Source organism: Astatotilapia calliptera, chromosome 4 (assembly GCF_900246225.1).
Source record: "Astatotilapia calliptera chromosome 4, fAstCal1.2, whole genome shotgun sequence".
In the NCBI taxonomy this organism is placed as follows: Eukaryota; Metazoa; Chordata; class Actinopteri; order Cichliformes; family Cichlidae; genus Astatotilapia; species Astatotilapia calliptera.
Genome location: NC_039305.1, coordinates 2749359 through 2772451, shown reverse-complemented (window position 1 = coordinate 2772451; position 23093 = coordinate 2749359). Strand labels below are relative to the sequence as shown.

The following is a 23093-nucleotide window of genomic DNA, read 5'->3' as shown; positions in this document are numbered from 1 at the left end:
TGTGGATGACTGGATATGTAAAGCGCTTTGGGGTCCTTAGGGACTAGTAAAGCGCTATATAAATACAGGCCATTTACCATTTATTCTCTTTATTAAAGGTTCATAAGGTGGCTATTAACCAATCAGTGCTTCAAAAACAGATTTTTTGGGCGGGACACGGGAAAATAAAGATGTTAGAAGAGGATCGATGTGCACTTAGTGAGGCTTCCTGACTCAGCTGCAGCTGTCCGACTTCCATGTTGGAAGTGTTACAGTTCCAGCGGAATGGTCAGCAAATCCATGTGTACAAATGACAGGCAGCCTGGTTCATGAATGGGTGTATCAGGCTGTTTAAAGATCACCTACACCTAAAACCGCTGTGTTTCATCATCCCCCAAAATCAATTTCAGCTGGAAAACTGCTGCCGTGTTTCTCCTCTCTCTATCTTTACTATTAGTTTCCACCAATCCCCACTGATCCCCCTACAGAAAAAAAGACATTTACATTTTAATGTAAAAAATTACATTAAAAATGCAGAAAACAACAATAATCTGCACTTAAAATCTTCCACTATTAATCTGGAAATTTAAACAACAACTATACAATAATTGTGCACCGGTGTTTTCCATAGATGCGGATTCTGTTAATTCTGCTGCCAGGTGGAGTCAAAGACAGTGACACTGTCACAGGATGTGCTCACCAGGATGCCAATGAGACAGGAAGTGCCGGGCTAACTGGTTAAACTTTTAAAAATATAAGTGAGGGGACAGTCCATTAGTAAACCGATTAAACCTCCACATATACTGTATGTAAAAGTCTGTGTGTGGGGAAAAACCGAGCATGGACATGTTTCTGTCTGTTCTTTCCTCTCCATTATCTCACTTCACAAATCCTCAGATATTTTGTCCTGTTTCCTCAAAAAAGCAGATTCAGCATCACCAAAAGCTCTGCAAACTAATCTAATTTAGCCCAATATTTAAGAGAAAAAAAATCACCTGGTGCAAATTTACAGCTCCTTTAAGAGGTGAAGACTTGAAGAGGTTCTCAATGAGAGTGATGAGTTTAATTTTCCCAAGAAGGGGATACGGATGGAAATGAACGTGCACACGGGGAAAAAATGGCACATACTGTCACCATCCATAGAGCACCATCAAAACAATATTCCAAGAATGTCCACAAGGAATAAACTACCTCTGTCTCTCTCTCTCACACAGACACACACACACACACGCAATGATTCCCAAAGACCCATTTTAATGCGACTGGCAGCTGATTTAAGGCCCAGCCCTGAACCCTGGCAGCTGGTGAGACGAGGGATGTTGGGAGCGCTGTGTTTACTCGGGGTGTACTGTGGCAGCCTCGTTTCCCTCTAAAGTGTTTGTTTGTTTCTGTTTGTCGTGGCTCTGCTCCTCCTCGCAGCCTCGCCTTTTCGTCTCATTGACTCCCCGTCCTGATGTGTGGGTGCAGAGTCCATTAGACTGAAGGTCTGGGGGAGGTTAGGGGTGATGTGTCATTAGTGCTCTCTGCATTGCACCCATGGCTCACTACTTTGCAGCCACATTATCTCACACTGCCCACCTCATGCACCATACGGGATTGCTCACTGAAGGAAATAATCATTTGATGGTAGAACGCCACATTCTCCAACACCAAATAACACAAAATGGATCAAGTTTCTCGGAAATTATCTCCCATACGGCCAGTTTCACTCAGAACAATTAGAAACAGATCCTACCCACACAACTGTGACTCAATTGTTGGCAACTTTTTCACAAATGCCTCTTTTTCAGAAGCACTATCAAACACGCACAATAATAAAGGATCCAGGAAAATCCTGTTAGCGAGCACAGCGGCATCAGCAAACCCTTCAACATTCATTCGTCTTAGTTTGACTTCATCTTTTTCTTCTAATATCCTCGCACCACTAGTTTAGCAAGCACTTGGTTTTTGAGTTTTTACATCAATAAGGGCACAACAAAGGCAGGCAGATTTACACCCACAAAACAGAAAAATGTGGATGAAACAGGTCGTCAGGAGAGATCCGGATTGGGAATTTAGACGACTGGATTACAAAACTGTTGAGTGGAAAACGACTTCACCAGTTGGGGTCATTTTATGTAGCTTATTTAGCAGCAGTTAGTCTAGGTAAATAATAAAATTAGCAACACAAGTTACGTGTTATTTTCTTCTGAATAAGTGGGAGAAAATGGATGGATGGATGCAAACAGTGCTGGCATGATCAGGCCTCCAAGCGTCCAGTGAAACTGAAGATAACAGGTCATGTGGATGGGTAATAACCAGTTTGCAGTTTTGTCACTAACAGAGATGGGTGTAAACTGATGACTTACTTCAAGAAATAAGTAATGTAAGGAATTACTATTGCAAAAACAGCGATTAGATTATTGTTACTTCCCCGTAAGCACGCTGCGTTACGGCGCTATAAACCGTCGTGGTTTTGTTTGTGAGAGTGTCTCATGACAATGACGTAAGCGCTGCACACGTCTGTGGCAGCGGCAGACGTGTGCAGATCAACATGGATAACATGGAGTGCAGGGGAGAGTACGACCAGGCAGCGTTTAAAGCGTGGACGTATTTATATTTATTTAAAATATATTTAAAAGTGACGAAAACATTAGCGTGCGCTGTTCACTCTGCGTTGGAAGAAACTTCTTTCTACAGCAAAAAATTAAACTTCAAATCTGAGCACCGAGCGCGCTGCCACGGGAATGTGACATTCACAGGGACACCCCCGGATCCTCCCACTGACATGACTGCTGTGGGCAAACCTCCACCCGCCGCACTCCTGCTGAACAGGTGACAACAGATTTAAGAGCGACAGGACTCAGAGCTGCTGAATCTTTGATTTTATTTATTTTTTGCTGTGTTTTACTTGCATCTATTTGAAAGAGTGTAAACACAAAACATTATTTTATTTTATATACTGGAATATGTAGGAAATAGGTTTAAATGTTAAACACATTTCTTCCAGTCACAGACTGTTGCATTTAATTTAATTTTTGCTTGATGCAATGTGCATAAAGATAAAAGATTAAAACCAATCATTTAAAAAGAGGCTTTCCATTTGATTCAGTTTTATGTGATGGATTATGCATAAAATAGCATTGGGCTGAAAGGTTTATTGCTTTATTACGTTTTCAGGTTGTGCATCATGTTTTTGAAAAGTAACTAAGTAACTAATTACTTTTGGAAATAAGTAATCAGTAAACAGGTATACTTTTTTGGAGAAGTAATCAGTAACTAATTATTTTTTTCAAGTAACTTGACCAACACTGGTCACCGACACCACCACTGCACTGTATCCTGATCCTTTACGTGTCATTTCACCATTTTCAGTGTAGATTCAGAACGTTTGATTTGATTTGTGTCTTAAACAGGAACATAATCTGCTTTAAAGTCGAGATTCTTGATAATTAATCTTCAAACGCAGCTTAAACTTCTGAATACAAATCACTAAAAATGTACAAATTTAAATAAGCGCCACACATTATGTTTTAACTGTCAGGATCAGACTGCACAATGTTTCTGTGTCTGAGTAACTTTCTCTGAGGCTGGACTTGGACAGGACAAAACCTACCTGTGAGTGATAGACAGTGACCGCTACGGAGAAAATCAAAAGTCATTAAATTAATAGCTTTATGTAAATAAAATCGCTCAGAAATAAGCCTTCATATTTACATTCTGATCCAAGTTCGCAGCACAGGGAGGGAGAGAGGAATGCAGACTCCCTGACACATTTTTCTCCAAATCACAGCAAAGTGTTTTACAAGACGGGACTTTGTGTTCCCGTCCTTCTCCCTGGCTCACATCGCTGCTGTCATCTTCTTAGTGTGAAACTGAAGGGCATTTTCATCGCCACGTTCCTCATAATCCTGCTGATAAGCAGAAGGAGAATTGATTTCAAACCTTACGTCAGCCCATTTTACTTAGTATGCAAAGCCTGAAACTGTCCACTGGGCTTCTGCTGCCTGCTCTGTCTGAAGATCAGCAGAATATTTAAGAAGGCATGCTGTGTCTGTTTTGTGGCCCAGACAGCTGGGTTTGTGCTCGCTACTACACCGGTATATTTCATTAAAACTGTAGCAGAGACAATCAGCCCGGGTCAGAGGACAAACTGTTGTATGCATGAGTCTGAAGAAGATATGGCTGCAAGGAACAATATAGCATTTTTAATGCAGCATTAAAAGCTTTGCAGCGGTAGTTGAATAATAAAAGATGAAACGATTGGGGAGAAACGTGGCCGCCTGCCAGCCTTAATGCTACGTTTTATATGCTGTTCTAACACAGAAAGAGGCAGTCGTTACGCTGTTAGAGCAGCACTGTGTGACAAACGCATTAAAGTTTATCTTCATTACCGAAGTGACTGAGCCTAAGAGTGGCAGGGATTTTCACAAGGCATTTAAACAGAAACTAATACACAGTTCATTCCAACCAGTTTGTTTTACTGGTGAACTTGAAAGACTGACTGATGGAACCACAGGCAACGGCCCTCCTCACCATAAACCTTACCAACGTATCGCCATATCCTTAGCATCCCATCCCACAAAAACGCCATCATTCAGCCCAGATAATCCTCCAATGAGTGTCTGCTATTGTTTGTGTGTCATTAACTATGTCTGTATGTATTGTTTTGTTCCACCCAGCTGTTCATCCATCTGTTGGGACCAAGACATCATGTGCACGCCTGTAGAGTGGCTCACAATTTCCCTCCAACATCCACCGCAGCTTTGACGATGAAGCGATGGCTGTTCATTACCTCTTCATCCCACTCCAGTCAATCATTCCTCATTTCTCAAATCATTTGTAAAAAATGACCTGACTATGTGTTGGGTCTACAAAACAGGAAGAAGAAGAAAACTTCCAGTTTTAGATAGTTTGTTTCTGCAGTTTCTCAAAGAAAACATGTTAAAAAAAAATTCAGTATCCCAGCGTTCCGATCTCTTTTTCCTTTCTCGTTCCCTTTCAGTATCGTAGGCCACACTGAGCCATACACAAAGCTGTGCTGTAAAGGTTTCTGCATAGACATCCTGAAGAAACTGTCCCGCACCATAAAGTTCTCCTACGACCTCTACCTGGTCACCAACGGCAAGCACGGCAAGCTGGTTCGAGGAATCTGGAACGGGATGATCGGAGAGGTATGAGCAAAAGCAGCTAGTTTAGTTTTGTTTCAAGATACAAAATCTTTTTTTCACCCTCTTTTATAAAAAAAACAAGAAACAAAATCTACATCATAAAAATCCAGGTCTGAATGTTTCAGAAACTGAAACTTGATCTACTGGGATTTTTAAACAAAACCATCTTTAGGGTTTACAGAGAGTAAACTATCCCACAGGACTGGAGTTATACGAGATGAGGCCTGACTGCTTGATAGGAAGGTAACAGGAACTCAAATAACTACTCATTACAACCACGGTGTGTAGAAAAGCCTTCCTAAAGGCCATGCTGCCCACCTGCCGGGCAGGGTGACAACAATATCCATAAAAAACACTGAAATTATCCAACCAGGTTGTTCCGCACAACCAATTCAGGGTCACAGTAAGCCAAGGTGAGAGGCAGGGTACACCCTGGACAGGCCACCAGTCTATCGCAAGGACATGCACAGAGACAGACAACCACTCAAATTTGCATTCGCATCTACGTCTAGCAATTAACCAACATGCATGTCCTCAGACTGTGGATGTCAGAGTACCCGGAGTGAACCAACGCAGGCATAAAGAGAGCTTGATAAAAGTCACCCAGAAAACACGTCTGAAACTGAAAGCACAGTGAAACTAGAAGTCGGATTGTTCGTTTTGATGCTGAGTGTCAGGCAACAATAAATAAGAATAAAAACCCTCAAGAAGACAAAAGTCTGGTCTCTGATTGAAAATGTGTATGACAAGGTCGACTGGGTCAACACAAAAAGGAGGCGCAAGTGTCCTTGTGAATGATGTACTTTCAGATTCCTCTGACCGGCCCTTCTCCTGAGTTGTTGCAGGATACAACATTAGTAGGACCCCCCCACACACACACACACACACACCCTTTTTTATCAAAAACAGGAAGGCTATTGTGCTCAATGAGGCATCGACCTCCGCAGGAGAGCTAATGGCTTGCATGAGTGTCTGGACTGTAAATCTACCGGCTATCCATCAGCATGATAAACAGTGGTGTTATATAGAAACAAAAAAAGGAGGGTTGCAAAGTCACAGTGGAATTTGAACTGCACTGCTGTGGTTCAAACATCAGAAAAAAATAGCATCAGCGTTTTTCAGCCAGACCATCCAGAGCCTGCAGTCTTCAGTCACTTGTTCCATTTCCAGCTTCTAACATTTGGTAAGTGTGACTTTATGTAATAGGTATTATACTATATGCTCCAATACATTACGATGGATTAGAGACGGATTAGATGGCAAATCATGTGTTACAATGCACTGGAGGAAAAAAAAGGCAGGATAACACTGGCAGTTGCTTTTGAGCTGCGTCCATCTGGCTGCTAGCTGAGCTCTGGAAGAAGCAGGAAGTATATCACCCTCAGGGGCAGAGGCCCAGTGTGTCGACTTCACTGATAAATGAGATTTATCTCAAACATCAGCAGAGGATGTCCTGTATTATGTAGCTACAAAGACTTTGATTTATGATCACATCATACAAACATCTGCTATCTGTTTGTACCTACATCCAACCCCAACCACCCAAAAAAAATCCAATAAAAAACATAAAATCGAGACTCTTCTTCTGCCACAGGTGTTCTACAAACGGGCCGACATGGCCATCGGTTCACTGACCATAAATGAAGAGCGCTCAGAGATTATTGACTTCTCGGTGCCGTTTGTGGAGACAGGGATCAGCGTGATGGTGGCTCGGAGTAATGGGACGGTCTCTCCTTCTGCTTTTTTAGGTGAGGAATGTTTCCTAGAAGCATTTTAACTAACATCAAAGCATCACTGTGCAAAAGGCCGGAAAACACGCGAAAATAAAGAAACTCATATCTCGACCTTTTTAGGCTGACATGCAATATGTGAGGCATCACAACCGCTTTCATTTAAAGTCACTTTATCGTTATATAAAAATGCAAAAATAAAACATTACAAGGTTTTGGTTTCTCAGTCAGGAGCTGCTGCAGTTTCACAGGAAACCTTTTGAAACTTTTCTACCCATTTTATTGATGTTTGCAATAATTACCTTTGTACTGGGTAAAATGATTTCACTCGGCTGGGGATATTTCAAGTCTCTTTGAAGTGGGGCCGTGCGAGGTTTGGCTCCACGGTCAGTGGACCTGTGGCAGATGGCAGCACCACCAACCGACACACTGTAGTAATGTTATTAGTCACAGCTTCACTGAAGAAAAGCGTAAAGTAACAGAACTTCATATGATATCAATAAAGTATACCATCTATGTGTTTTGCAAATATTGACACATTACGAATTATCAGTTTATTGTAGTGTGACCTCGTGGTCTACAGACGTAAAGTACCTGAACATCTATAAAACACTCATATTTGCATATATCTGCAAACATGTGCACTCGATTGGCTGTGCTCTCTGTCCCCGCAGAACCCTACAGTCCAGCCGTGTGGGTGATGATGTTCGTCATGTGTCTCACAGTTGTGGCCATCACAGTCTTTGTCTTTGAATACTGCAGTCCAGTTGGGTATAACCGCAGCCTGGTCAGTGCCAAAGGTGAGTCTCCTAACCCGGTCCAGTCCATCAGCGCCTCAGCCCTCGAACAATTAACCAAACAGAAACTTCATGCAAGTATTACAAGGACACAGATACCTGCTAATTGGGGCTAAAGATCTATTAAAACAGTGCAATTTTCCTCCAATTTCCTCCAAGACTTTGACCCGACACTCGTTGCGAGGCAGCTTGTTTTACGCTGCGTGTTGTGTACCTCAAGTCGAGTGTTTTGACCGATGCACAAAACATTATATTGATAGAGATACGTTGTAATGGCCGCTATGATCTTCGTGGGTCTTCGTTAGATGGTGCCTTGCAGGGAAAAGCCTGTTCTAACGTTTGAGTCTAAGGTTTATTTTGAGCACCTGACGGTTCTTTTTACTTCTCATCAATGAACTCTCTCCACACTCTTTTACGTGATTATTGTGTACGTAGCAGAGGAGGTTTGATGTGTCTGAGGTGGATTGGTTTGCTGCATAATTTGCATACTTTTCATAACCGAACCACGTCCCTGCCACAGTGGTAGCCCCTCGTTCAGGAATGAGCTACTCAATCTGTTTTGGCCGGTCCTTCTGTGGTGGCTACTGCAAACCGTCATCTAAAGCAATGAAAAGATATTGCAGTAATTGGTGTGTTTTGCCATTAAATATAATTAAAAGGTTTTGTAAACTCATGAGATGAATAATGATTTAATCCGGCTAAAAGCCTCAGACTCTTAGTTGTCAAGGACTCATTCCTTCTTTAAGGTGAATGTTTGCCAGAGGATAGAAAAAAAAATCATCTTTTGTTTAAATTCAATGATATATTGGTAGCAACATTTACCAAATACTGTGTTGGGTACCGTAATGAGCTTTTCTCTAATGGAAAATTAACCTGAATTTAGGGCTCAGTGAGGGTCATTTTGGACTTTGGTTATTTGTATCCATGAAAATCTTCTTAAAATCTTTGCACCCACAAAACCATTTTACATTTTTATTTTTTCTGAATTCGCAAACATTCTCGGAAAGTTTAAAGTGGAATTTAATCCATGCAGAAAATATTGATCAAGATATACATTTTCCATTTTAAACTAGCAAACAAACTTTTTTCCAGTATGCAGCAGCAAAATACCATTTTAATGTAATTTTAAAAACTGATTTAAAACATGGCAGACCTGACTTGTTAAAGGTTTCATATCCAATCCTGTTTACAGTGGCCACGTTGGATCGATGCCTGGTAGATTGAGACGCTGCAGTTTAATTTCAGAGCCATGTGGGTCTATGAAGTATTCTATAATGGATGAAGGACATATGGGTTAAACCCATTTAATCTTTATTACAGCAGTCTTTATTTTTATATATTCTATAAAGTACGACATATATGACGTCACAAAGGTAACAATATAAACAATAAAACAATAACAATAAATAATAAAACACCAATCATGTTCTTTTTGACATGTAACTTGAGATTTACCCAACTGGTGTCTTTGTGACCATCAGCACATTCAGTTACATATTATTGCTGCATAAGTCAGTTTGATTTAGACTGAAATACTACACCAATAACTCAAGACCAGTCAGTAATATTTGGGTAATAAAGAGTTAAATGAAAGCTGACATAGGCAAACTTGGACAACGTTCTTTTGTATATACTTATCTAATCAAATACCAGTTGCAGCCGGTGTGTTCTCAAATTGCAAAGAGTCACATCACAGATGGCGCAAACTGACTGACATAATCCACACACACATCTTCACCAGTCCATCTCAGAGTGACTGCAGTCGATCTAAATTGTACAGTAACTGTTTGGAGACTGGTTGCCTCCCACCAGCCAACCTGTGCAATCACCAAACTACTAGGCAACTACCAATTTTCAAGGATGTTGCCTTCCTATTTCTAGTTTACTGTGATTGAGCCATTAGGGGAAAAACTCAATTATCATCAGAAGTGAAAGTCTGAACCAGGGGTGCCCAATCCCGGTCCTCGAGAGCTACCGTCCTGCAGCTTTTAGATGCATCCCTACTCCAACACAGCTGAATCAAATGAATGGCTTGTTATCAGGCCTTTGCCAAACACGATGGCATGCTGAAGAGGTAATCAAACCATTTGATTCAGCTGTGTTGGAGTAGGGATGCATCTAAAAGCTGCAGGACGGTAGCTCTCGAGGACCGGGATTGGGCACCCCTGGTCTGAACAATAAGTATAACTATGTTTGTTCATCCCTAAAGTTTTCTCTATCACTAATATGTTACCAAAAAACACGTCAAGATATTAATTAACAAATAAATATTTTAAACGTGTTAGATTTCACAGATACTTGGGTCATCGTCTTGGCCGGTACTAAATGCCCCCTCTTTACTTCATCCTTTCTAGATCCCGGAGGTCCCACCTTTACCATCGGGAAGTCTGTGTGGCTGCTGTGGGGAATTGTCTTCAATAACTCTGTCCCTGTTGAGAATCCAAAGGGCACCACTAGCAAGATCATGGTCCTGGTCTGGGCTTTCTTTGCCGTCATCTTCCTGGCTTCCTACACAGCCAACCTGGCAGCCTTCATGATCCAGGAGCAGTACATCGACACAGTGTCCGGACTGAGTGACAAAAAGGTACAGACCTCTGTCATTGACCGTCCTGAGCGTGTTGCTGTGTTTAATGTACAGCTTAGGAAAGTGCTCTATTTTAGGAGTGCAAACAACATGTGGCAGAGCTATGAAGTGTAAACATCCAGAAATGCCAATGTCATAGCTGTGACTTTCCACTTTCCCTGCAAAACACTAAAGGGTTCACACAGTAAGTGGGGAAATTGAATTACACAGCCAGACTCTTTGGAAGGTGATGTCAACGGAAAGCCTGTGAAACATAATACACAAGTGGATTTTCTGGGTAGACGGCGATTATATTTTTCTGGTATTATCTTATGCATATTTGTCTGGCCCGGGGATGTGTTTTATAGGAATATTGACGAGGAAATCCATGTTAAACCATCAGCACAAAAAATGATTTGCAGACTTTTTGCTTGCAGGCAACTGAAGGGATTAAAGAGGCATTTGAGGAAAAGACCAAGCAGTCCGCCGCTCATTACGAGTCTAGCAAAGTCGTTTACAATTCCAGTTTCATCATACATTAACTCTGCAATGCAGCGAAGGAAACAGAATCAGTCTGACAGTGAGCCCATAGATTATTAAAGGGAATTCTGCCTGGCAGCATGGTGGGAAGTGAGCGCTCAACTGCTGTTGGTCCAGCTGTGCCGAACCCCTTAGGTTAAGTAAATGTAAATGAGGTACAAGAAGACACCACAGAACGTGACCTTGTATCAGAGGAGAGTGATAGAGACAAGCTCAGCTACTTTCAAGGCACTGCAGTGTTAAGGGAGATGATTACCTCGTTTGTCCAGAAAAGGCACTTCACTTACACAACAACTTTTTGCAAGTCGGAAGTTGGTAACACGTCGCTACCCCGAACTTCTTTTGGCACTAACCTTTAAAGTAGGGGTGTAATAATTCTCCATAACCACAGTTCATGCCATGCTTTTTCTTCAGAGTTGATGGTGAAAAATATTCATTATTCTGATGGCTTTCTGCAAAATCTTCATCCAGGTGGATTCAGGGAGGTTGGTCAGATACTCCTGATAAACATCAGAAATACTGTGTCGTTTATTTGTTCACTTTTGACTTTTGGATAATGTGCCAGATGTTCAGAAGTTCATGTCTGATGGCTTGAATTGTAAAGATCAACAGGTATCAGATCAGCACCTACTGACCAATCAGTTCTTGAGACAATAGCGTCACCCTGGAAGATCCCTGGGACCTCTGTGTGGACACCAGGAGGGTCTAAAGATTCTTATTTGCAGCTTTAGTCCTTTACATTTCTTCTGTTGGCTGCAAATAATTTCACAACAATTTTATTGTTTATGCTCCTTAATATAAAACCCTAAAGCAGGACGTCCATTTGTACCTGCGGACCTTATCAAATTTCCACGCTGTCTAAGCCAGGCATGTCCAACACATTTTACACCGTGAACTACATACGGGCCCACTCCCCTGAAGCTCCCGTCTGTCAGTGTAAAGGAGTTCAACTACACTTGCAATTTCAACAGAACGTCTCAGTTTTTCTCCAAGGTAAATAAATGTTGCTTCAGTAAATGAAAGAAATCTATCAGCGTGACTCTTTGGGCTTAAACTGTAAGAAATAAATGTGTAAAATTACAGAAAAACATCGGTTAGCTCACAGCCTAGCACTGTTTTTTTTTTTTTTTTTTTTTACTGTAGATCCAAACGTTTTTATAGCAGATGGGAAATTTTCAGTCATTTAAATGTTTTTCTATTACTTAATTACTTCAGTGTACCAAGAATGACCATGTGGGAAGTCTTTATTAGTGAAAAAACCTCTAGTGGGCCAAAATGCTTTTCTGTCGCTGGGCAGATTCTGGCCCCTGGGTCGTATGTTTGACATCCTTGGGTGGATTTTGTTGATCATTCTGCAGATGAAAAAAATGAAAACTAAAAATCTTCCGCACATCTAAAATTTAATAAAATAAAATAATTAATTGGTGCCTTAATGACAGAGCGTTAATACTAGCATTAATAGTTCAGCCCTTTTCATCTTGGCTTCAGATAGGCGATACTACACTACTGCACACTGACTTTCAGTCACTCATACAGGCGGTTTTTCTGTAGCAGCTGTGTTGGTTTCAGTCTGTATAGTCAGTGTAGCCTCTTATTTTTAAGATAATATAGTTTCATGTTCCTTTGGGAAGTCTTATTTGTGGTCAGATGATGCCAATGACATCTATTTCATGAGAACATGATTGAAAGCCCTGGGTTGATTTATTGAGTTGATAACCACCTTTGTGTGACTGCTTACCCTGATTGCCAGTGTTGGAGTAAGTGAGGTGAAATGATATCCTGGGTATGTTGTACTTGCTTCGTACTACAGGGCCCCGACTGACCATTAATAACGCTGATCCTGGGCTGATGTCAGCAGCCTGTGCTGCAGCTGATGTGATTTCCTCCAGAAGTGTTAGCTTCTGCCATGCAGACTGCAGCAAATGTCATTTCTCTGTTTTCTCATATTATCTGTCACATTATCAGATTTTCACTGTAATATAATTAGACAGTCATAGTAGAATTTGAAAAAACAAATCACAATGATTATATTATTATGAATCCTAGAGAAAATTAAAAAACAGATAACGGGACTGGTTAAATTAATAACTTTTTTTGAGCAACGAGGTGACGAAATGCATAACTGTACAAACAAATATAATTTGTTTACATATCAATCTCTGTGCATTTTATCACAATATTGATATTTCATTTCTAAATATGAAGACGGGATACGTTACGGGCGGAGACTGCACTGGTGTTCCTCATAATGCCAACACTGTAACCTGTACTCTGCCACTTCGGTTGCTCTGACGACTTGTGTTTAATGTCAGTCTGTTCACGAGCACTCTGTCTTTCTGACATGCAGAAATTTTATACAAAGTAACCGCATGTTCAGCTTGTAATCAGACACAATCAGCTCCAACAGAACAGCCTACAAGAGCCACATCTAGAAGCTAAACACCACAATACGGGAGCCACCAACCAGCATTGTGGGGCTTAGTTGTATTGTTTAGTTGTATTCAATTTAGAAAGACTTCCTTCAATGAAAAAACAAAACAAAACAAACAAACAAAAAAACCTTCGGCATGCTGTGAATTATTTTGTCTGAAAACAGACAATATTGGATCCAAAGATCAAGTTTTTTTTAATGGAAATTGTAATCATCACATTTCAGTTTTTCCTTGAGCCTTCTTGTTCTTATTTCTTTTTCACATGAGGAGAAGTGCTTCCTCATAAAACATCAGAGTGATTGAATAATCTATGTCTATATGCCATCGTCTCTCCTGAGACACTTATTCGATCAACGGCATTATTTTTGTCATTAAAAATTGTTATTCTACTTCCAGTTTCAAAAGCCGCAGGAGCAGTATCCTCCATTCCGCTTTGGTACCGTCCCAAATGGCAGCACAGAGCGCAACATAAGGAGTAACTATCCCGAGATGCATGCCCACATGGTCAAATACAACCAGAAGGGAGTGGAGGATGCCCTTAACAGCCTCAAAACAGGGTAAGTGTCTGCCAGGAATCGTAAAAAGTCTCCTCACAGCAGACGTGTGACTGAAAGAAGAGCCAGACAATTACACGATGTCCATTTGAGTAAAAATCCTTTTCTTTACCCTGCTAGGAAACTGGATGCTTTTATCTATGACGCTGCTGTGTTGAATTACATGGCTGGCAAAGATGAAGGCTGTAAGCTGGTGACAATTGGCAGTGGCAAAGTGTTTGCTACCACTGGTTATGGCATTGCACTCCAGAAGGATTCACGCTGGAAACGACCCATCGACCTGGCCCTGCTCCAGTTCCTGGCTGATGGTAAATTCTTCATTTAATAGATTGCTTTAATATTTGTATTTGCAGTATTCCCATAAAGCTGAATAAGAAAAAATTCTAATGATTGAAAGCAAAACCTATACTGTTGTAATAAAAGGGCCACACAATATTATTACAGTAAAATGTATCTGAATGAGAGAATGAAAGATCATAAAAGCAATAAAGAAACTTTCATGAGATAAGATCAAATGTGATTCATTAGGTCCTTAGGCAAATTATTGCAAAGCCTCGGGCAAAATCCCCATAACCTTTGGCAGAATATGCAGTAGGTAAACATTTGGATAATAAAGCACACTGTCAGACTTATCACTGCTCAGATCAGCAGCAAAGGCACACGATTTAGGCAGGAAGATTTTTATTCTAGAGGGAAGAAGAGGAAGACAACAGCTGTCGTAAACATAAAGATCTCACAGTTTTTGTGGAGGCAGTTTAGGAAGCAAACAAATGACTGAGCCAACACTGTTGGTGTTGCCAAAAAATGTTTTCAGATGATCCGGATGGTGGTTTATGTTTCTTTTGATTTGTAGCTTTATTTTTACTGATATCGCTGCTAACATGTTTGCTAGAGCCAGCGATGTGAAAGCTTTCTTTGCAATAATAGCCATAAGGCTGGGCGATGGTCTCCATCAGTGGATCATCGTATCGTCCCCCTGAGAAATCACAAATAACCAATGGCATCGGTGCAGGACATACAGGGGCTGGGGGTTAAAGTTCACTTGTTAAGGTAGCACTTTCCACCCTCTGTAATGCAGTATGTACTGATCGAACAAAACAAGCAGAGCACTACAGCTCCCGGTGACAGAGAAATACACACACCAGAGACGCTGCAGCTGCAGCAGTTGGAGAGAGTCATTTATACAGCACAAAAAAAAAAAGCATGATTTAGACACTGTAATTAGTGAGAATAAGTTGAAAGTTATCATTTGATCAGTTGCCTGGATCTTTTTTGTAATTAATTAATTACTTAATTATTTAAGGTCGTTCTGAGTCCTCCAGTGTTTGGGAAAAATCTCACCTGGTTCTCCTCTAGTGTCCGCCATGACCTCTGCATACATACGTAGTATGTAGTAGAGGCTGTTAAGCTCTAATTTAAAAATGAAACCATCCTTGCGTTTTCTCTCATTTTGAGATGCACCAGTGCAGCCATTCCACACATGCACATTTATTCCAAAGGAAGCAGAAATACGTGCAAGGACTTGTGTGTGCATGCATGCGTGCACCAAGACAAGTCCAAGTCGCAGTTGTCAGTAACATGTGGAGAAATCGCATAACATAGCAAGACGGATATGTTGTCTGCATCTGCACAAACCTAAATGACTATAATAAAGGTGATCCTGAAATTGAAAAGAAATGCTACCTTGGTCTTGTTTTCTGCTTAGTTCAATATGAACTTTGCATGAATTAAATTCACAGAGGTGCATTTCCTTCTTGCAGCCAGGTAAATGTCACCCATGCTCCCACCTGGTCTGTGGGGCTGCAGTTTGAGACCCCTTGTTTTAGACAAACAACCGCTGTCTGCCCAGGATTTTTCAATTTGCAAAAACAACAACTTTACTCCGTTTTATCTGGGGTACTGATTATCTGAAAGAATTTCATTATCCCATGTGAATGATGTTCAAAGGAGATTGGAGGGTGTTCTATTACTCCCTCAAAATACTGCTAGTGTTATGCAAATAGAGCTTAAGCCTGTATTCTGTGCTCCTCGCTCACAGGTGACACACAAAAGCTGCAGACCGTCTGGCTCACTGGCATCTGCCGTAATGAAAAGAAAGAAGTCATGAGCAGTAAGCTGGACATTGACAATATGGCGGGGGTCTTCTACATGCTGCTTGTTGCCATGGGCCTGAGCCTGCTGGTCTTTGCTTGGGAACATCTCCTCTACTGGAAACTACGACATTCAGTCCACAAATCAGAGCGCTTGGACTTCCTCCTAGCTATCAGCAGAGTAAGTACCCAAGTGGTTTATGTTACTTTCATCAGCCACGTAGCTTTAAGTGCATTCATGTGCTGTCAGTAAAATCTAAAAAACTATCTATAATAATAATAATAAGTTCCCAACAAGGAAAATTCACCCAAACAGATTCAGTGCTCATGTTTACGCAAACTAACGGCACAAAAATTCACAATTGTAAAAAAATGCTGTATCCTTTGTGAGGTCTCCTTCAAAGTAGAGCATTAAAAGACATCGGAAATCCAGTAGGTGAGTAACACAACCACAATAGTTCAAGGGTAGCAAAAGAAAGACTGTAAAATACAGTGAGCTTAAAGCAACGAAGGGACTTCAGGGATACTGGAATAAAGTGGCAGTCGTGCTGCTGGTGAAACTGAATCTAAATTGCCCCATTTAAAAAAAATAAACTTCATCTGTGTGTCTAGTGTAGTCAAAAATGAGATTAAGTATTCCAAAGAGATATGCAATGTGGATGTAAAATATAGCTGATGGGATAAAAGTGGAAAAACTAATATGGTAAGTGCACGATCAGCAAATCGCTCATTTATATTCCTGAGATGAATCTGTCCAAACAACATTTCAATCACAGCAACACGCACATAAACCATCAAAACAATAACGACTCTCCTTCTGCAGTTACAGCTTTCTGTCATTTTTTTCCACTTTACTAGGTCAGCATGTCAATAAAATCTCTCTTTTTTTTTATCCCACTCAGTTGATGAAATTGCCGGTCATTCTGGTATCTAATGAAGTTTACACATATTAATATTAACTTTCCACCTCTCCGCAGGGCATCTACAGCTGCTTCAATGGGGTAGAGTCCGCTGACCACAACGGGAGCATACAGAGTCCAGACGTCACTTCTAACTATACACAAGCCAATATGCTAAAGATGCTTAAAACAGCCAAGGACATGGTGTCCTCTGCAAGAGTGGAGAACTCTTTGGATAATGCCACCAAAACAATAGAGAACTGGAGCAGGCGGGGGGCCGACAATGTGCGAGCTGCCCTGCCACCCAGAGTTACCACCACAGACATGACTCACGGACGCCTGCCCTACATCTCAAGCATCACAGACAACCATTCTCCGTACCCTCAGAGGGCCATTACACCCACCTTTCCCATTCATTATGGGGATTCTTCATCCCAAACCCTCCTGGATAAGCCCCGGGTGGTAACTCGACCAACCCCACTCCGGTACACGCTGCCCGCCCGCAGCAGTCAGCACATCTTAGAGAGGACTCTGCCCATCTCCAGTCTCAGCAGCCCTCACATCGCCATAAGGGATCCTTCTCCTGCCGGACCGTCAAACCCCCATCCCAGCAGCAGGCTGTATGTGGAGAACCAAGCCCGTCACCCCATCTCTCCTTTTGCCACTTACAGGGACTTCCAGATGCCAGATATCTACATGGAACACAGAGCACCCCTGAGGAGGAAGTTCAGCTACCCCCCTGACTGTGTGAGTCGCAGGAGGAGGTCCCATAGCTATGTGTTTGATGCTGCAGACCCGAGAGTAAGAGGTGATTACGATGGACCTCAAACCTGCCTCGCCGAGCTGAGAGCAAATCACCTCCTAAGTAACCACGCCTCCAATGCAGCTGCCATGCCTTGCACCGCAGGACACTACCCTAGTGGCAGCACCAGCTGCAACTCCTGCATGAAGTCCTACCTGGAACCCGACATGGACGACATACCACTCCTCGGAAAGGACAAGCTGAACCGCCGCGCCTCATTCCTCAAAGCCACATGGGGCAATGACAGGATCCATCAGGTAGATGAAACAAAGCCTTCGACATCCACATCTCCCCCGACCAGAGGAGACATGCCTGACCTGTTTCCACGGGTGGTAGTGGCTAACCCCAAACCCCACAAGCTATATGGCAGTCTGGGGCACAACCTGTCCTGCTACCCTTTGGCTGCTGAGCCAGCCTACTTGGACCCAGCCCACATGGGCTCCTACCCCTACAAGCAAAAGCTCAAGTACTCCGAGTCCACCCGGCTGCCCTCTTACAGGGAAGCCATTCTGCAGAACGCAGCCGCCCTGCGCCGTTCTTCCTCCACAGTGGTGCACAGACACTATTCCACCTACCTGAACTCGTACACAGACTTACCCGTGTACGTGGGGCCACTGGCTCAGGGACCGTCCCAGTTCTACAACAGTTCCAAGGACATGTGCCACTTGTTTCCCTGTACAAGCCACTGCCCAGACAATGCAGCAATGCTGCCTCGTATGAGTGACAGGCAGATGGTTTACCACAACAATATGTTTGGGGCCTACGATGGCACAGGAAACAGGGAAGACCCAGGCTCTGGGCCTAGAGACCGGAGGCAGGTGTTGGTTGCGCGAAGAGTCAACAGTCCCTATGTGCCAAAGCCCTGGGGTAGGGTTTCAAGCCTGGAGTCTGAGGTCTGAACCACCATCCTTAACAGTCCTCCATTAGGCTCTGTGACTGAGCCCCAAGGAATGCCTGGAGGTTCTCCCCTCAGCCTCTGGTTAAAGCAAAAATAAAACTCTACACCAACAGTGTATTTGAGAGCATTGACTCTCAATTATCAGTGCAATAATATCTTGGGCAGTGATATGTAAAAGGAGAAGACACTCAAAAACAAGTTACTGCTGGGACTTTATAAGCCAAACTGAAATACAAATTTTAAAAAAGGCAATGTTGAAAAGTATTTAATACATAAGAATTTAACCCGTTGATTGTTATTTAAACGATTTTTAAATGCTGTGTTGCTATGTGAACGAATACTGGGAGACAATATACTGTAGCCTCTCGATCTGATTACAACTTGTGATTTTCTGCTCTCATTTCCTACAAATTCACTTCAGTTTCCCACCATTTCGATTGAGTGATAAATTATCGATATAATTTTGTGATCAAACCACTGACATGTCTTCCGTAAATTTCTTAGTCCATGACCTTGGGCGCACCATTGTTCTGAGACTTTCTGCTCCACTGGTCATTAATGTAATTTGACTGAGATTTTAAAAAGGGAAAACCATATAAAGTATCATGTATTTCCATTGTCACACTACCCTTTAATAAAGAACAAGGCCATCAAGGGTCTTTTGGGATCATCCTCTGTCCTCTTCATCTGTGTCCTCTCATATTCAAAGGACATATAAAGAAAGTGGTTCTCTCATTTAAACTTGAGTTGCATTATGCACACAGTCCATCAAATCATACAGAAAGAATAAATACAGTATAGTGGAACCATTTTTCAGTGAAGTAGCCTAGGGTCTGCTATTCCACAGATCACTTATAATCTACAGACATTTAAACAAGACTTGGTCAAATCAAACAAGCGGTTTTTCCTAAATGACCCTGAAGATCAGTACATATGGTAACTAATACAGAAAGACAAGCAAATTATTTCACCTGGGAAAAGAAAAGAGAGGGATGTTTATCCATTTACAACAACAAAATCTGTATTTTTATGTTGTCACTGAAAAGTCTGAATTCCCAAAGGAGCAACAGAGGGTTCAAAGAGTTGCAGAGCTTAAGAAATATCTTTCTGTAAGCCGAATCTCATATTTTCTAATGTTCAGTCAATGTTTTAGTAGATAAAACAACTGATTCACATTCACATATCAGTCAACATTGTTGTTATTATTGTTCAAATGATAAAATCCCTACAAAAAATATTGCTGTACAAGAGGTACAGCCCTGACAACTGCCCAAAGCAGAGTTAACTTCACTTCCATACCTGTCCTGACTTGATCTTAGATGTGTTTAAATATTAACTGCAGGCTCAAAAACCATGGCGTTTTGGTTTCAGCTACAGTAACATGTAAAAAGATGTAAAATGAGAAAGTTGCAAACAACAGAATATCCCTTCACACAGCTCACAGCATCCGTCTGGGTAACAAACCATAAGATCAACACTCATTCACACAACAGTCGTGTGCAAACAGCTCAGTCATTGTGCTGCTGTTGTATCTGGCTGCCAATCTCTAAACACAGAGAGCTGCCCCTGCAGCCGCAGAGAAAGGCCGCACTCGAAATAAAATGAAAAGCAAAGGCAGTATAAAAATCAGAAGCACTGTAAGTAAGAGGGAAATGAGGCGTTTGAGCTGAGATGGTAAATATTACCACATTTTTAAAAAACGAGAGTAGGAATTTGTCTGCGGAGATGTCAATCCAAATAATCCATTGGTTGATTAGGACAGATCTATGTCTATGCTAACATTTAATGGGTTAATTCACCAATATTTAATCATAAGCTGCACATCTCCACAAACTGTCATGAAATTTGGCCTGGTAGCTTTTCCTGCGAACTGACACAACAAAAAATAACCCGACTGATGGCTCAAATAACCTGTGTTCACACTCCATGTTGTTCACAAAGCACCAACTGCATGTGCCAAGCAAAAAACAAAGGGAAATGACTGCAGCTCAGCCAGCAGAATAAAGTTTACAAAGAGTTAAAACAAACACCGCAGTATGAACGCTCAAAGCTTCAGCCAACAGATACCAGAACAATCAGCCAGGAGCAGATCTGCAGAGAGCAACGAAAACAGCCAGCAGCGTCAGCAGGTGCACTTCAGAACAGCAATTAAACAGAGTCCCGGCAGAAACTCACCTGTTAGCAGAGGCAGTAAACATTTATCGTGCCGAAGGTTCCCATACTCAAAGCAGCAATGAATATTTCTGATATTTACATGCCTAAAGCCAAATTACAGCATGTAACCATCACCGGCTTATCCAGAAGCAAAATAACACAGAAGACAGGCAAACTGTGTCCCATGTTCAATGCTACACATTCTCCATGTGATTCTGCTAAAGAAGTCAGAATGTGTCTTTATTTAACCTCCTAGGACCTGGCGTCCACATATGTGGACATCACATTTTGGGTTATTTAGACCAAAATACTCAATTTTGCTCTACAAGGGCCTGATATCCACTTACGAGGACATTATGCTGCTACTGTTCTATCGAAATTTTAATCAAATATCCTCATAAGTGGTTCTCATTTTTCTCAGAAACAAAAATTAGGCAAATTTTTTTTTAGTAATTCTTTGTTTTTACATTCATCAGGTCCCAATCAGCCCAAATATCAAAGAGAAATTAAAAATACAAGTCGTGGAAGAGTTCGGGTCTTAGGAGGTTAAGATTTGATCTGTGTGTTTGTGTCTATGAGGCATTTGTTTTCATTAAATAACAACTCTGAGAAGTATGGAACTAAGACACAAATGGACATTTACAGTAAACATGATAGCCGGCCTGACCTGGCTGATGTTCATCTGGGTGTCAGCTGTCAGTCTTCTCTTCCACCCTGCACAGACAGGAAGTAAAAGAATTGCAAATAAAGAAAATAAAAATGATGAGAAAAGAAATTAAAAAAATGCCGGGTTGAAAATAAATACATGAGATCTGGTCCATAACACTTCTCCGTCCTCAAGCTCAGAACTTACTATGCATTAGCAGCAGGCATCATGTATAAGAAACAGTAATCCAATAAAAATACTGTAAACAGGTAAAACGGCAGTATTAGAACAAAAGCAAAAAGGTAAAATGAAACAAACAAACAAAACAAAAACAGGAAGCTGGCATCTTGTTTATGTTAACATGTTCTGAACTTCATTAATATTATTTGACTTCATATGTGACTTGAAAGCGGAGAAATTAGAAGCTCTTTAAACTAAGAACAGGCAGTAAAGACTCTCACACTGAGCTGAAATTAAAGTAGTGCAAATACATTATTACTGTATGTATTTATGGACCAGTCTTTCCTTATTTCAGTGACAGATACAACCCCAGCAAATTTCTATTGGATGAACTTCTTTCTTTATTATTTATAGGGTGAGCATATTTTGACTTCCAAAAAAGAGGACACTTGGCCCAATCATGAAGAACTTTAATAATACTGTTTGTTTATAAAAACATTTTTAACATATTTAAACGATGCCTTCTCCGTGTGGTTAATGAATGGCGAAATTCAAATGTCATATAGGCTTTTACAAGTCAACAAGCACAAAACGTTGGCCACCCTATTATTTATTTATTTATTGGAAGAAATCATTTAGCCTGACTGTTAGCTAGCAAGCTCGGCTCTTAGAGCTAATCAATTACGCTAGCCGAGATCACCTGTGCCCGACAGAGTTACACTGACCGCTGGAGGACTACTGTCACGTGAAAATTACAAACAACACAACGTTTAACAGCAGAAATAATCTCATATTTAAAGGATTTATAAGAGTTTAACACAGACGAACGTACCGAAGCAAACAGGAGGAGAAACCGCGGTCCAAGTCTGGAGACACCAGCAGAGGGCGCTGCTCCTACTGATAGAAAACAGTGAAAACTACGTTAAAAATCCAAAATTATTTAATATATTATTAGTAAAAAATAAATAAATAAAATATTTAATAGTTAATAGAATCGGGCTTGAATATATGGCAGTGAATAAACCCATTTAGGGGTCATCTACCTCCATCTCACCCTATCCTATACTCTGTCACGCCCAACATGTCCACTCTCCCTCCTCTGCGCATGTCCAAACCACACCTGTGTATCCCGAGCTGCCTCTCTGCTCCACTTATTTCTCACTCAACACCTCCAGCTCAGCCTCCTGGCTTTTTTCAGTTTAAACCATGCACCATCACAGGTCTCACTACCATCTAATAAACCTTCCCTTTCACTCTCGCTGCTTTGCTTCTGTCACAAATCACCCTGACTCTCATCTCCACCCACTCCACCCCGTCTGCATGCTCTTCTTCACCTCCCTTGTGCGCTGGCGTGTTTGTGGATGGTTGACCACAGGTATTTAAACTCATCCACCTTCACCACTTGCCCTCCTTGCATGTTCACCTTTTCACCTGTCTTCCTCTCATTCACACACGTATTCTGTCTCACTTCGACTGACTTTCATTCCTCTTCTCTCCAGTGCATACCTCCACCTATCCAGGCTCCCCTCCACCTGCTCCCTACTCTTGCTACAGAACACAGTGTTGTCTGTGAACAGCATAGTCAATTTAGACTCCTGCCTGAGTAAAAAGTATTAATTTAAAAGTGGAATCAAGTAGCTAAATTAACCTTTGCTCTATAAGTCTGAACAATAAAGTAT

General features: G+C 41.4%; 1 protein-coding gene and 2 long non-coding RNA genes across 5 annotated transcripts in view; 1 reads left to right on the top strand and 2 right to left on the bottom strand.

The window, feature by feature from the left end:
• grin2ca (glutamate receptor, ionotropic, N-methyl D-aspartate 2Ca) overlaps positions 1–19104 on the top strand; it is a 73095-nt gene extending 53991 nt beyond the window's left edge. For both annotated transcript variants that reach the window (XM_026163995.1, XM_026163996.1), the window contains 8 exons: positions 4964–5132; positions 6724–6877; positions 7534–7659; positions 10011–10240; positions 13588–13748; positions 13866–14053; positions 15784–16016; positions 16813–19104. In XM_026163995.1, the coding sequence (XP_026019780.1) occupies positions 4964–5132; positions 6724–6877; positions 7534–7659; positions 10011–10240; positions 13588–13748; positions 13866–14053; positions 15784–16016; positions 16813–18435 (2884 nt within the window). In that variant the 3' untranslated portion in view covers positions 18436–19104. The remainder of the gene's footprint in view (positions 1–4963; positions 5133–6723; positions 6878–7533; positions 7660–10010; positions 10241–13587; positions 13749–13865; positions 14054–15783; positions 16017–16812) is intronic.
• LOC113020230 (uncharacterized) lies at positions 7640–10095 on the bottom strand. 2 transcript variants are annotated; one of them, XR_003272176.1, is made up of 3 exons: positions 10033–10095; positions 8810–8925; positions 7640–7700 (listed from the first exon to the last, which is right to left on the bottom strand). It is a non-coding gene; the product is annotated as an uncharacterized LOC113020230 (long non-coding RNA). The 2 variants fall into 2 exon arrangements; XR_003272175.1 differs by having other exon boundaries at positions 10027–10087.
• Positions 10165–22636, bottom strand: LOC113020229 (uncharacterized). The gene is made up of 4 exons (XR_003272174.1): positions 22458–22636; positions 22247–22311; positions 21256–21302; positions 10165–10225 (listed from the first exon to the last, which is right to left on the bottom strand). It is a non-coding gene; the product is annotated as an uncharacterized LOC113020229 (long non-coding RNA).
• Between the last annotated feature and the right edge of the window lie 457 nt (positions 22637–23093).